The 14,533-nt window shown below is 44.7% G+C and overlaps 2 protein-coding genes across 2 annotated transcripts in view; one reads left to right on the top strand and one right to left on the bottom strand.

Annotated features, from left to right (window-relative positions):
- DOCK2 (dedicator of cytokinesis 2) overlaps window positions 1–14,533 on the top strand; it is a 365,999-nt gene that overhangs the window by 166,974 nt on the left and 184,492 nt on the right. The window lies entirely within an intron of this gene.
- The window catches only part of INSYN2B (inhibitory synaptic factor family member 2B), a 100,974-nt gene continuing 97,347 nt past the window's right edge, over window positions 10,907–14,533 (bottom strand). The window contains exon 4 of the mRNA XM_079772612.1: window positions 10,907–13,808. Within this exon, the coding sequence (XP_079628738.1) occupies window positions 13,622–13,808 (187 nt within the window). The 3' untranslated portion in view covers window positions 10,907–13,621. The remainder of the gene's footprint in view (window positions 13,809–14,533) is intronic.

Raw genomic sequence — 14,533 nt, forward strand, 5'->3', positions numbered from 1 at the left:
CATTGCCTGGGAATATTAAACAACCAATATTTATGGCAAACACCCGATATGTCTCATACTTCTGAAATCCCAACGAGGCCTCGATCAGGCACGGGGCGGCTGGTTTCTCTCATGTCATTATGGGATTAAATAGTGACTTTTTTTTTTCTTATTTATGGAAGTGGGAACATTGCTATGAAAGGTGTTGGCTATTAAACGTACAGGAACCATAGGGCTAGGATGATTGCTTCTTGCACAGAGCACATTGTAATTATCGTCTGCTGGAAATAACCGTTCCTGCTTTGTTCTGTAGATTGCCTGCCTGAACAATGAGGTGTTTATGGTGACAAATGAGCAAAAGGAAATTTTGCAAAACAGAAGGACTTTTACATGGCTGCTGCCCTCTCTTCCTCTCTTTGCCAGAATCTAATCTGTTTACTTACGTAAGCAAAGAGTTTGACTTCGGTGCTGAGAAAGGCAGCAGGGGTTGTAGAAGGATCTTTTGGGTAAGGGAGCAGAGGAGAGTCTCCACACTCGTTTGGCAGAGGGTTGGCTCTGTGACTTTATGCTGATTTCACAGCTCTAGGCCTTGACTTCTGAGCAATGGACTCTGTCATTGTTGAGATGTTTTTCATGCAACTAAGTTTCTTGACTTGTCCAATGCCCGTTCTCTTTCTCTATCTCCCAAGCTTCTGAGTGAGGGACAGAAAATAGGTGTTGCTTCATGTACCAACTCTGGTGGATTGGCATTAACTACCTACAGTACTGCATTGAGAAAGATTCAGAGGCTGGCTCAGTGGGAAGAAGTGCTGAATTGATTAGTGATGTCTGTCATGAGCATAAGATTGGAGAAACACGAGGTATGCAAGACACTTGCACAATTATGTACAGACTGAAACCACTGGTGTTTTTCTGGTCCAGTCCAAAAGGCCTTTTATAACCGATAGTCTCTTCCACATAGTCTTGGTTCCTTTAAGAAGGCTGTGATTTAAGAGAAGAAGATACTGGGGGAAAAACAATCAGAGAGTTTACATTTTGCCAGAGAATGGTTTCTATTTACCACAGGTCATATTTTATCAAATGTAAGATGCACCCTGACTTTATGTGCCCAAAGAAAGTGAACATGCTGCCAATGAAACTGACACTGTGGTTTATTACTGCGTTGATTGCAAACTTACAAAATACAAAATACGTTAAAATACAAAAAGGAAGTTTGACTGAAAATCCCTACCATGTGATTGAGCACATCTTGGAGCCCTCACAGGTTAATTGTCATCATCTCTTGTTATTCAGGAGACTAGACTGAGCATTGTGGCCAAAGTCACACAGCTAATCGCAAGGTGGGACGTGAGCCCTGGGGTGTGTGTGGTGCTGTTCCACAGGCCTTGGAGCAGGGTGAGGAAACATGCCAGGCTTGTTTGTGCAGGTGGCAGTCTCAGGGAGCCCCTCCTGACCAAGGCTCCTCACTGCTGGCTGCTCTGGATAAGACTGCCCCCTGCCTCCGGACTCCCCGGTGCTGGGGACAGACAAACACATTGGGAGAATCCACCAGGGAAGGTAAACATTGCCAGAAGGTCTTAGAAGGGAAATGATCTGGTAATTTTGTTGGAATTGGGGATCTAGCTTTTATTTCTGGTAGTTAAAATAAGCCTCTGGGTGATATATTTTAGGCCTAATTACCCTTGTTTTCACAGAGAGTCTATTGAGTGATTAAATAAAGGTAAATACACTTGGCATCATGCCAGCTCCAGAAATTCAGAGCAGTTTGTTCTAAAAGGAAAAAAATAATAATAGTAGAAACCACCCCATTCTTCATGGCTTCACCCACAATAGCACTGAAGACTCCAGAGAATACCTGAGTCATCAGAGAGCCAGGGCCACAAAGCTCTGCCTTCACTTTCCAAATGGCAAATGGGCCACCTGTGTGCCCATTCTCTGCCACACTCTGAGCCCACAGACTCCAGGAAACCTGTGCAGAGGCCACGGAAAGACAGGGAGTGCCAACTCCACCCACCCCTGTCCCCTGGAGAACGGGTGTGAGGATAGCTAGGACCTGGGGAGGTGGGGTTCCCGGCTGGAAATGGTTGATTGACTCTTGACCTTTACTCAGTAACCCAACACTTCCTTAAAAACCAGCATATATGATAAAACTATCACTTATTGAGCTAATATCCTATTTCAGGCAGAGCACTAAGCACTTTAAGTAGCTCTCTTAACCTGCATCAGGTGCTCATATTTTACATGTAAGATAACTGAGGTACAGGGGAGGGCATATAACTTGCTGATTATCACACAACTTGTGAATGGAAGAACTAGGTTTGAACCCAGGCAGTAGTTTCCAGAGTTCCTGCTCTTAAACAGCATTCTATTTTACACAATTCTATACTATTAATACCCATTAATTTCATTCTGCAGGCATCAAACATTTTAAAAGTACCAATGAGCTACCTTAAAGCCAATTGCTGCCCTGCCAAGACCATGGAATGTAATTGGATAACCTATGTGGAAACTTCCAGAAACCTATACAATGGCACAGAATTTTTGGTGGGTTTATGACAATGATATCTTTAGGATCAATCTCCTCAATTCTGGAAAATGAACCACAAAAAAACCTATAAAATGGGAGCAAGAACTTCTTGTGTACTTGAGCATTGGCACTTAGGAAATAGCGGGGTTAACAGAAGAAGACAGAGCTGGAACGGAGATATGGAGATTCTGACGGGTCCTGAAGGGAGAGAGAGTCTCCTCCTTCCACATCAGGCATCTCCAGGTTCTGTCCATTCCAGGCCGAAAGGCCTCTCAAATCCAATGCTCCTCTCCACCACCAGTGCCACGGACCCAGCTTAGCCACGACTGTCTTTCATGGCTGCCATTGCTACATCTTCTTGTCCCCTTTGAGTTCTTCACACTGTAGTCAATGTGGTCTTTTCAAGGAAAACTTTATTGATGAGAAAGCATCAGTGGCCCCATGGCTGAGACTCTGGGAGGTTGACTATCATTAAAATCTCCTGTCAAAGAAGAGACAGCAATCAGAGAGTTTAAGCCTGTTGCCCAGCATCACACGCCTGGGAAGGAGGCAGCTAGAGTCCAAACCCAGGTCTGCAGCGTGTGAAACTGACATCTTAATCATTTCACTATACCTGATAGGGCAGTGGTTTCCTGAGATAAAATGAATTTGAGAAAATTCCGAAGAGAGAGTTAGTAGTTTATTCAGCCATGCAAGTGTGTGTGTGTGTGTGTGTGTGTGTGTGTGTGTGTGTGTGTGTGTGTGTTAGAGGGAGATCAGGTTCAGAAGGGGAAAAAAACATTATATAGGAGACCTGAAATTGGGTGGTAACCAAAAGGTGGCATAATGAGCTTGGGGGAGCCTGGTTGTTAACTGATATGGAAATGTGGATGTGCTTATGTCCTGGGGGGGTGGGGGAGGGGAAAGCTTTGCTATAATAAGGATTTGGGTACTTGCGTATCAAAGAGTACTTGGCCTAAAAGGTATATGCAAAATATGGATTAGTATCTCAACTTCCAAGGGACCCATAGCACATGTTGGCAGGAGTCAGTTACCAAGGTGGACTTTAAGGGACTGGGTCTCCTTCTTGAAGCCATGACACATTTGAGTAGGTGGAGAGGAAGGACTAGGGGATTCTAAGAGGGAGCAGCATTTTCTGCCTTCTCTCCTGCTCTGTGAAACCCCCTCTCATTGCTCAACGTCATTTTTCTTGTGACCCCATTGTTCTTTGTCCATTTTTCAATTACAGCATTGCCATGTTGTAATGGGATTGTCTCTCTGCCTGTCTATGTGCCATGCTAGACTTAGGTCCTTCAGGAAAGGTGCTGTGTCCTATTATCTTTGAGGGTCCTGTCCATTGGCCCTGAGCCGGGCAGGTAGCTATGGGAGTGAGTTAGTGGAAAGAACAAACTAATTCAAAGTCCAAATTGATGTCTAGCTTTAAAAGAATTCTGACTTAGAAAACAAGATGAGGAAAGATTTGTTTCATGTCAGGCTTTCCCTCAAGGACCTTTTAAATATAAAATTCCCAAATACTTTACTAGCCCTGTGTGGTATAATTCTTTTAGGCAGTGTTTGAGAGCTGGGACATCAGGGCCAGTTTCATTCTCCAAACCTTTCTTCTGTTAGATGATGAACCCCAGATGAGGGAAGTAAGAAGAGATAGAGGTTCCAAAATGTGTTAAAACAGCAGCTGCATCCTCCAATGGAGCAGACCTTGGCCACAAGGAGAGAGTGCTCCGAGATAACACACATTCTGAAGCCGCTGCTGCCCTGATGTGTCACATGTGGCTCAGCAGCTCATGCCTTGAGGTTGTGCTGGGGAGGTGAGCGCAGGCTCTGGAGAAGCTGGTACCTGAGCTGAGCTTCCACTAGCCACCCAGGGCCCCTGGGGTCAGCACCCAGAGAGGGAGAGGCAGAGACTGAGTTTGGGAACTGAACAGTGAGTATTAGGAAATGCCTGGCCAGTTTGTCATCATCCTAATGAAATTACCTCCAAACATCTCAGTGCCTTTTGGCGTCTGTTAGTGGAGCTGGACAGATCTGATTCTGACAGGTCCTTTTAAGTGTGTTTTTAAAGGTATCTCCCGTCCTGTTTCCTGGCACTGGAGGAGAGGCTAGCCTTTTCGTGTCCTGGGAGAATTTAGAAGCTTTAGAACTTTAGAATGTCTGCTGCCTGGGCATTGACACAGCTCCCTTTCATGCCCAGTGGTGCTTTCTGGGGGCCATGGTGTTGGGGCACAGCATCTGGAATTGAAAAGGCTTTGACTGGCTGGGAACTGGTCCTCCTTTTCCCAAGAGGAGTGAGGAGGCCTCATTTTACAGCGAGGAAGTGTCTTCACAACCCTGCTCCTCAGTCCCCTCGTCTGCGAAGTGGGGCCAGTGGTTATTACCCGTCCAGCCATGTGAGGATCGAATGAAAACTCATGTGGGAAGCTCGCAGCCTAGGCTTTACGCTCAGCTGCCCTCAGGAAATAAGAGCCGTCGCGATTTTCCTTCAGCGTTCAAGTCTTCTCTCTCCTTTGATGCAAGAGCGGTGAACCAGGTCGCAAACTATTTTACGGCCTCGACTTAGGATCTCTTCTGATCTTGGGAAGTATTATCAAGCTGTCGCCACAGCTGGGCTGTGAATAAAGCCCCCTTGAGATGGAGTCAGCCACCATATGTCTACTACAAAAGCTTGAATGCAGACTGGAGGGAGGGACTCATGACCATGTTCTGAGGGATGGGTTGTGCCCCGGAGAAGCCCAGGGATACACTGCAAAGGAGCAGGTCTCCCCACAAGTCTCCATCCATGTCATCCCTGCCTGGGGCCCTGGTCTTCTTAAGTGATTCAAAGGAATCGATTTTGTCACCTGCTCCTTCAAATTCAGAGCCCATTTTTTTCTAGATTAACACCACTCTCACACAGTGAGGCCTTCGTGCAGCCATTGAATATTCATGATTATTTTTTAATAGCACGAGGAAGTTCTATGACTTAAATACAGAGAACGGATTACAGGAGTATAACAACAACAAGGATGCCATCAGGGACCCCAAAGGTCGGGGAGGGAAGAATATGGTCCCTCAGTGGAGGCCCTGGATCTCTCAGAAGTCAGGCCTACGGACCGTGTTCTGAGGCTAAAATTATATTGGCATCTTCTGCTTAAAGGACACATGGTTTGTACATTTTTGTAGTTTCACATTTTCTAAAATGATTTTGCTTTCCTTTTATAAACAAGAAAAAAACAACAACCTTAAACACTATTTTAAAAAATATAGGAATTAATGCGACAGTCAAGTACTTTCATGTATATAACTTCCCTTTTCTCTTAACAGCCTGTGGCACCAGATGGCTCTACTTTAAAGGCAGTGGTGGAGGAAGGAGGGGGAAGTACTTGTTTAAAATTTTGCAGAAAGTCAGGGGCAGAAATGAGGACTCTTGTTGTGGTCTGTCTCTCTACCCTGGGTATTTTGTCTCCAAATTTTCTCCCAATTCCCTCAACAAACCTGTATGAATCATTTACAGCATCTCAGGCAATGTGATAAACACATGGGGGGTCTGAGAGGTGCAGGTGACAATTCCTGTCCCCCAGGACTCTGCTCCATGGTAGATGTGAGTGTGAAAGATTGACAGGAGAAATGCTCAGATAATAAAGCAGCAGCCTGTACAAAGCGCTGAGTATTCAGAGGATGGAGTGACTAATCCCATGGCAGGGGAGGGGATGATCAGAAAAAGTTACAGAGAGGAGGTGACATTTAAATCGCAGCTCGCTGTCTGGCATGGCAGCAAAGAGCCCAAGCTTCCAAATTTGGCAGACCTTGAAAGGACTTCAGCCCTCACCACCTCATACTTGCAGACTTTGACCAGTTACTTATCTCCCTCCAAGCCTCAGTTTTTCTTCTGGAAAATGGGATTAATCCTAAGCAACCTCATGATACTTTTTTCAGGAGGAAATAAGATAATGGAAGCAAATCATTCCATGATAGCCTGTCGTAACTTCAATAAACCAGAGCTTTTAGAAAAACAAACATCACAATTAGTAGTGATGTAGCTACTATTAAATATCCCACCGAAATGGAAATGATCTCCCATGGTAGACAGGTAATGGAACAGTATCCCAGGCAGAGGGAACAGCATGTGCTAAGTCACTGATATGTAATAGCCTCTGACATTTTGGAAAGCGGCAGGAGATGGGTACAGGAGAAAGTGGAGTAGTAGGAAGTTAGACTGTACACTCTGGGTTGAGTCTGATTCCCCAAGGAGCCTTGTTTGCTGTGGGAGGAATTTTATGTTCTAGAATGGTGGTGGGGTAGAGAGTAAGAAAAACAGTCAGGGAACGGCATGGCCAGATGTGTGTGTCAGAGAGATCCCAAGGCAGCCAGGAGGAGGCTGGGTCCACAGGAGCTGGAAAACTAGAAGGAAACATAGACTTTGAAGGTCAGTGCAGTGGGCCACATGGGACAGACAAGAATTCGTGATGAAGTATTTCCTTTCAATTAAAAAAATTTGGATTCAAGACTTTACAAGGTAAGGAAAGCAGTTCCTACTCTCAGGACACGATGTACAGTGGAGAAAGGGGGAGAAAACTAGAAATAGCCACACTTTGGGACAAAGAATCATCACAAGAGAATTGAGGACAGCCTTGTGATGGTCAGGAGGAGGCGGCGTGACATCCAGGGGGGCAGGTCAGAAAAGGACAGGAGCTTATTTTCAGACCCCCTCACCCCTAATGGACCACAGTGAGCAAGGGCAACATCTGTAGTTTCCCTGCCCGACACAGAGCAGGAATCAATGCCTGTTTATTGGGAAATAAGTGATTGTGGGCTGTGGTTCATCTGAGACATTTCCTTGGGGCTGGTGGGTGCCTAGAGTGAAGAGGGAGGGATCCGTTTCAGGAAATCCCAACAAGTCAGTGGGCTGAGTTTGTGAATGTCAGTGGCTTTGGTTTTGCTTCCTGTGGCTTTGGCTTTGCTCTCTTTGATCCCTAGTTACAGAAGGCATATATATTACTTAAATCTTGAAACAAATAAGCAAACAAAAACGACAACAGCACATAACTTTCCCCTCCCACCCCATTCGGGATTAGTGCCTGCGGAACTGGGTGACCGCAGCTTAGTGTGCCGGGTGGAAACGCTGTGTGAACAACTCCTGGTTTCAACAGTTAAAGTGACTCAGTCCATTTGGCTCAGGAGAAAGACTGCTTATTTGTCAGCATCACTAGGGCATCACAGCATCGCGTGTGCTCCCTGGAAACCAGCCCAAGTACCAATAGGAGGTCACTGTGTTTAGCAGATGATTTAAAACATATATATTGATCTTTTGCCAGGGGAAAAAAGTAAGGGTTTCATTGGAGTGAAATTTAATGTAAGATAGCTACGGATCCTGAAAATTTGTGAAAGCTATTCGTGATAATAAAGCTTTTATTTGCTTTGGAGCAAATAATCCTTTGGTGTGATGTTTATTGTCTTTTGATTTTAGTTGTGGTTTAAGCCAAGGCAGAATGCTCTGTCCCAAATGCTGCTTCAGCGAGACAGACCCTGTCTCCTTTAAATTGCATTTGTCTGAAATGGACTGGGTCACATGCAATAAATTCTGGCATTTTAATGGAAACATTACAGCAAAAATAGTTAACAATCTGCTTTAATTTCAAAACCAATTTTCCCCTTCATACAGTAAGGCAGTATCTTGGTAAAATGTGCAAAACGAGTTGGCATTTAATTATGATGGCAATTTGTTCTGAAGCAAGGTTAACCGGGCTGTCAGTGTTCTGGATAAAGGGGCTGGGGGCTTGGCAGAGAGGGAGGGTAGCAGTAGCTTGGTGTCTGGGTCCTGAATACCATGCGGACCACAGGGGAATCAGGAGCCCTGGCACATTAGCTGCTAAAGGTCCGAATCAGTGGGAGGCTGGGTGCTCCTGGGAGCACAGGAGGAGCCCATGTACACCAATGGGTCCGTCCCTGTGCCAGACTGAGAGACGAGGAAACCCTCTGGGAATCTTTTCTTCATGTCTCGCCACTGGATCCAATCCATTCCCTAATTTATTCCTGCAACAGATATTTGAATCCCATTGCACAGGTGCTGAAGATACAAAGGTGAGCAAAAATAGGCAGGATTCCTGTCTTAGGGAGGTTATAGGCAAACTAGAGGCCCGGTGCACGAAAATTGAGCATGGATAGGGTCCCTAGGCCTGGCCAGCGATCAGGGCCAATCAGGTTCCTCGCTCCCCACCTCCCCACTTTTTCCTTCCCTTGCCACCCGCACTGTTCCACCCCCCTTCTCCCTGCCTCCCCGCCTCCTCCTTCCCTTGCTTCCTCAGCACCCTGCTGCCACCGATGGTCACCCTCCATGTTCCATGTCGCTCCCTGGTGGTCAGCACACATCATAGTGAGCGATCAAACTCCCATTCTCCCAGTCGAACTCCCGAGGGGACACTTTGCATATTAGCCTTTTATATATATATAGATGAGGGAAAAAGACATTCATCAAAGGATGATGCACATATAAGTACAAGGACAACTGAGCCAATGACTTCGATAGAAGGTCCTTGGTGCCAGGTGACCGTGTAAGAGGGGCATTGGGTGTGGTGTGGGCAGTGGTGGTGGTAGCATGGAAGGCCTTGCTGGGAAGCTCACTCTTCTGGAACTTGGCGGGGAGGGTGGCATGGTGGGGATTGTCCCAGGCAGAAGGACAAGTGCACACAGATCCTCGAGGGAGTGTTGCATGCTAGGCCTGAGGAGCTCAAGGTGACTCTGTGTGACTGGAAAGCAGATAGCAAAGGCTCTCAAGTCTAGTGTCAGTGGTTCCTGAAGCTGCCCTGGGAGCTGGTGTCTGGTAGACTCTTATGTGTTCCACCCACCAACCACATTGCTTCCAACACTCACTTCCCCACGTGACTGCTGCGAGTCCTGGGACCAGTCAACTGGCCTCACTTAATCGCCAGAAGCTTGAAATGGCAGGGTCCCAACTCCCACGGTACCTTTCACCTCCAGGACATCCGATTCCTCAGAGTGCTGTGCTGGGCTGATCTGCCTGCATCTCCTGGATCACTGAGGACTTTGTTAAGTAATGTTCATTGCCATGGTTTCTGGTCTTTCTCAGGCAGGAAGAGTTCATTCCCTGATCACCACCACTATTTGCCTGGAGAAAATCTTAAGCCTGTTTCCGAAAACCCACTGCAGCCCCATGAAGCCATCTTCCATCCTCTCAATGTACTTCAATCAGCAAATGAGTGAATACACACTTATTGAGCACCTGTTGTGGGCCCTCCATTGTGCTCAGGGCTTTCACCTACTTAGTTTTCAGACACCCTTGTAAGGCAAGGATTATGTTCAGTTGTATAGAAATCAGAGGCTCACTGAGGACTGAGGTTAACTTTCCCAAAGTCACCTGGCAAAAAGAAGGTAGCACAATATCAAACCCATGTGTCAAGACTTCTGACTCTATGTCCAGTCCCCCACCCCACAAATTGGTAAATAAGCTGGTTTTAGATGGTTTGGGGGGTGGTGGTGGTGGTGGGGATTTAATAACATGATGGGAAAGGTTTTTTTCTTTTCAATTCTCTCTTGAACATCCCGATCAAGTAGAAAACGTTTCGTGTCCAAGTGGCTTTAGCGCATGTTGAAGGTTTGCTAACTCCCTTAACAAAGAGAGCTGGTCTCAGGCTTAGCACTTTCAGCACTCAACAGTCTCTAACAAGAATTTAATAAAATTATTTTTATTTCATCCTCTATATTTGGAACACAATTGGGTTTCCTTGTGGTGGTGTTATAAAGTTGCCTTTTAAGGAAGAAAATTATAGGAAAAATAAAGAAGAATATTGAATAAATTATAGGCCTGGTATATGGGTATAATAATGATAAAAACATGAATGTGTGTTCATCCAAATGAGCTGGGAACTGTTCTGTTCATTCACTCTGCCTCCCTTGCTCCCAGGACACGTGGCGCGTCACCATTATGGTCCAAAATTCTCAATCTGTTCTTTATTTTCTTGGAAAACATATAGAAGAGATTGTAATGAAAACTATCCCTATCATTAGGACCATTGAGGTATCATCCTTCTTTTTAAAAAAATATATTTTTATTGATTTCAGAGATGAAGGGAGAGGGAGAGAGAGATAGAAACATCAATGATAAGAGAGAGAATCATTGATTGGCTGCCTCCTGCACACCCCACACCAGGGACCAAGCCCACAACCTGGGCATGTGCCCTGACCGGCAATCTAACCATGACTTTCTGGTTCATAGATTGATGCTCAGCCACTGAGCCATGCCGCCTGAGCAGGGATCACCCTTCTTAAGTTTAAATCAACCCAAGCTAGTAATGGAGTCTTAAAACCTAAGAAAAAATATGTAAGTTTATTGCAAAAGATAATATCCCATTTAAAACAGTTTAGAAATTTACAAAAACTTACATTATACATTGTTTTTAAGAAGGGGCTCTACAGATGAGCTGGTATTAAGTTCCAAGTATAGCGAGTACACATTTTTTTCTTAACTACAGAGAAAGCAGCTACATAAACTCCAGCAACCTAAGTTGATGTATCAGTCTTTTCCCCTTCAATTTTATAAAAGTAATTTTGGCTAAATTAATCTCTCTGTGTAAAACCATACAACCTCAAGTACAGCATTTTTGCAGATTATCATGGTAGATGTTACATAATATTTTACAAAGAGGTGATTTTCACATGAGTAGATGGGTATAGAGTTTTGGTCTATGTATATGTGTGGGTGTATTTTTTTAAACAGAGATGATCATTTTTATTAGCAGGAAGGTGTTTTACTGAATGCCTTTCCCTCAAAATGATTTTAAATGTTCAATTTCCAGAAGAGACCTCCTTCCCAGTTTTAGATTGGTGGCCCCAGCAATGCTGTGTTGTGCTTTGGTATAGATTCATTGCAATCTCATTTGGTTGTATTTTTAGAAACGTCAACATTTCCTACCCCAATTTCATTTTTCAGTTGAGGGTTTATCTGATATCTCCAACTCAACCTAAGTATATAAAAACGTGCGCTTTTTAATTACCCAAGGGTTGGGTTCTACTCTGAGAGAATGACCTTAAACACCTCTTCGTCATTCTGGGCTAAGTTTGGCAAATAAGCCACCTCAGCTCTGGGTCATTCTGCTCATTTGATGTTGGACCATGCACAGAGCTTATAAAGTGGGTCGAGTAGGTGTTTATATCTCCATTTGAGAATGAACAAACAGGCCCTGAAATTTTAAGCCATTTGTTAAAGGATAGTGGACTAGGCTATTCTGTTGCCTGGGTCTCTTAATTCCCGAAACAGGATTATATTCATGCTTCCCAAGATTATAAATTAACTTGAAAATTAGTGTAAGCAAAGCGAATTAAGATGGAAGCTCTACTACAGGATAAAATTACATAAGAGATCCCACATGATTTTGCTTTATTGGATTATCCTCGATGCTGTTCTTTTCCATTGTTGGGGCCAACCGAGAGTTGATTGTGTGGATACAGGAAGATCTGTGGCTTTCAGCCAGTGATAGCATATCTTATTGAAATGTGGCTTCCTCCGTATGACAAGTGTATTCATCTTAATTCCCACTTAACGTTATGGATGCTGGTCTCACTCTGTGGGTTTAAACATTACTCTAGAAACAGAACAAGAACATCTTGAATGACATTCCAAGACTTAAATAGTGCAAGCTGTGGTTCCTTGCCAAATTTCCCTCTCACTCTCACTGAAAGAGCTTGCACACTGCAGCACTGTGGCAGGAGCAGGTGCAACTGTCAGAGTGGTTTGCTCAATTCGTCTCAATTTGCAGTGGGGGTACGTTCATCCCATGTTCACACAGGATGCTGTACTCCGCAGACTCTAACTCAGACACCTGATCTTGAACAAAGGGGGGTATGACATGCCTTCTTCATTGAGTGCCATGTTGAGCTTTAGGATCCCTTTTCTAAGCAGCATCCATCCGAGCACAGTCTGGTAGAGAATTTAATGAGAACCCACCCTCATCCCCCAAAGTATGTAGCAATTACTTAATTATATTATGTTAGTAGTTTGTTCAGCCATGCAAGTTTGACTGGACCCACATGTATAGGGGTCTTGTCAAAAGAATGAGCCAGACTTTAAAAGAATTCAGACTTTGGGAAGGAAAGGTCTTTAATAATAAAGTGGAAAAAAATATATATCCCTCATCCTGCTGCTTATTCAATCAGGTGATCATGGCCTGGTCACCAGGAAGGGAGATTATGTAGATTACTATATTTAAGAACCTATCTACAAAGCTATTGCAGGGATGAATGGGTAAGAACCAGTGTTGTGTTTTACCTTAGTCTTATTTATGTTACTGGTCAGATGAAACAGACAGGTTGCTGGATCTCATGATCTTAAATGTTGCAGGGAAATCAACTGTGGAATCTTAAAGTTCAAACCAGATCCCACCTATTTTCCAGGTGGTCTCATGCCCTAGGCTGAGAAGCATGGTGGCTTACAGTGGGCCCTGGAGCTACAACTACAGGATAGCCACACCAAGTTCCTTGTCCCCCTACAGTGATCTTATTCTGCCACAGACTGGAAGGCCCCCGCAGCATGAGATGACAAATTCTTAATTTGGGGCCAAGGGGCTATTTTAAAATGAAAATGACCCAGCCCACCAGACACTTTTGCATTTTTGCCCGGAACATTTCTGTCATGCTATGTACGCCAACATCTTAGAAAACGACCAGTGTACGTAACTGATCTTTCCTGGTGTATCAGTTTCTAACTGTACTCTAACTTCCTGCTCTACATAACCTTTCTTTTTTTTTTTTTTTTTTTCGGATGACAAACCAAGGATAAGAAGGAAGTGCTTAGCATCATAGAGGTGTTGGAGAGTCGATGGGGGCTTTGTTCAGGGTGGGAACCTAGACTCGCAAACCAGAATTGTGGCCTAGTTGTGTGTGATGGGGAACTAGGCAAGTGGTCACTCTAGGGTCCGTGAAGCCCTCAGCAAACAGCGGCACTCACTCAGGTGAGGCTGGCGGTCAGGGGTCCCGCAGCGGCTACACCAGCCCTGGAGTCTTTCCGGTTTCGCAGGTTGAGTGGCTCTCAGTCTGGGGCCTTTGCTAAGAAGTAGAGAAGACCTGAGGGCAGTGGTCCCCATCTCCGGGAGGTTTTGGGGGAGGGCAGAGGGCATGGTCCCAACAAGCTCAGATCCACCAGAAGCATTTCTTCTTCACCTTCTTGGTTTTCCGCCTTAAGTCCTGTTTCTCAGGAACAGGGGGTTCTGCTGTGGACTTTGGTGGGGGACATGGCTCCTCAACCGGCTCTGCTTCCTCCAGACTCTGTAGAACTTCATGGAACCTGCCTTCCTGCTGCCGAAAATCATATTCTACACTGAAAAACACAGGACAAGGAAGGACAGTAAATTCAAGTCAGCACATATGAATTTAGCATCACCAAGGGCCCAACTGATATGGAAGAGCATGGGCTTTGACATCTAGTCCCAGATGCTTAGGTACCTACTGGCTATATGACCTTGGAAAAATTGTGCCATCTCTCCATCCATCCATCCTTCCATCTATCCACCCATCCACTCATCCATCCATCCACTCATCCATCTATCACCCATCCATCCAACCATCTATCCAGTTCATGGCTCAACACTGTGCTCAGTTATGGAACACAACAAGACAGACAGACAGACATGGACACTGCTCTTGTGGATCTTACTTCTCAGTGTGTGAGACAGATGGTTAAACTAACAATTGCTTTTAAAATATGCCTTGTATTTATCTCAACTATGCCTACTTTTCAGCTCTTTATCCATATACTTCTACCAAATGATAGAAGCATCCACAAAAACCAGCTTTCTTTTTCTCCTTATATGTGACATTTCTCTGACTTCGTAATTTGAATAAACAATGACAACAACAAACCACCTGAGTTTGTCAAGACTCACAGCAGTGTCCTAATACCAATTGGAAAAAAAGAACGCTGTGGGTGAATTGAGAATGTGTACAGAATTGGCAGGCCCGGGGAGAGAAGATTCAGGAGGCAGAATGAAACTGTCTCATCATCACGATTTAAAGTGCAGCCCAACACAGAGGCTAGAGCAAAGG

Source organism: Cnephaeus nilssonii, assembly GCF_951640355.1.
Source record: "Cnephaeus nilssonii genome assembly, chromosome: 5".
NCBI lineage: Eukaryota > Metazoa > Chordata > Mammalia > Chiroptera > Vespertilionidae > Cnephaeus > Cnephaeus nilssonii.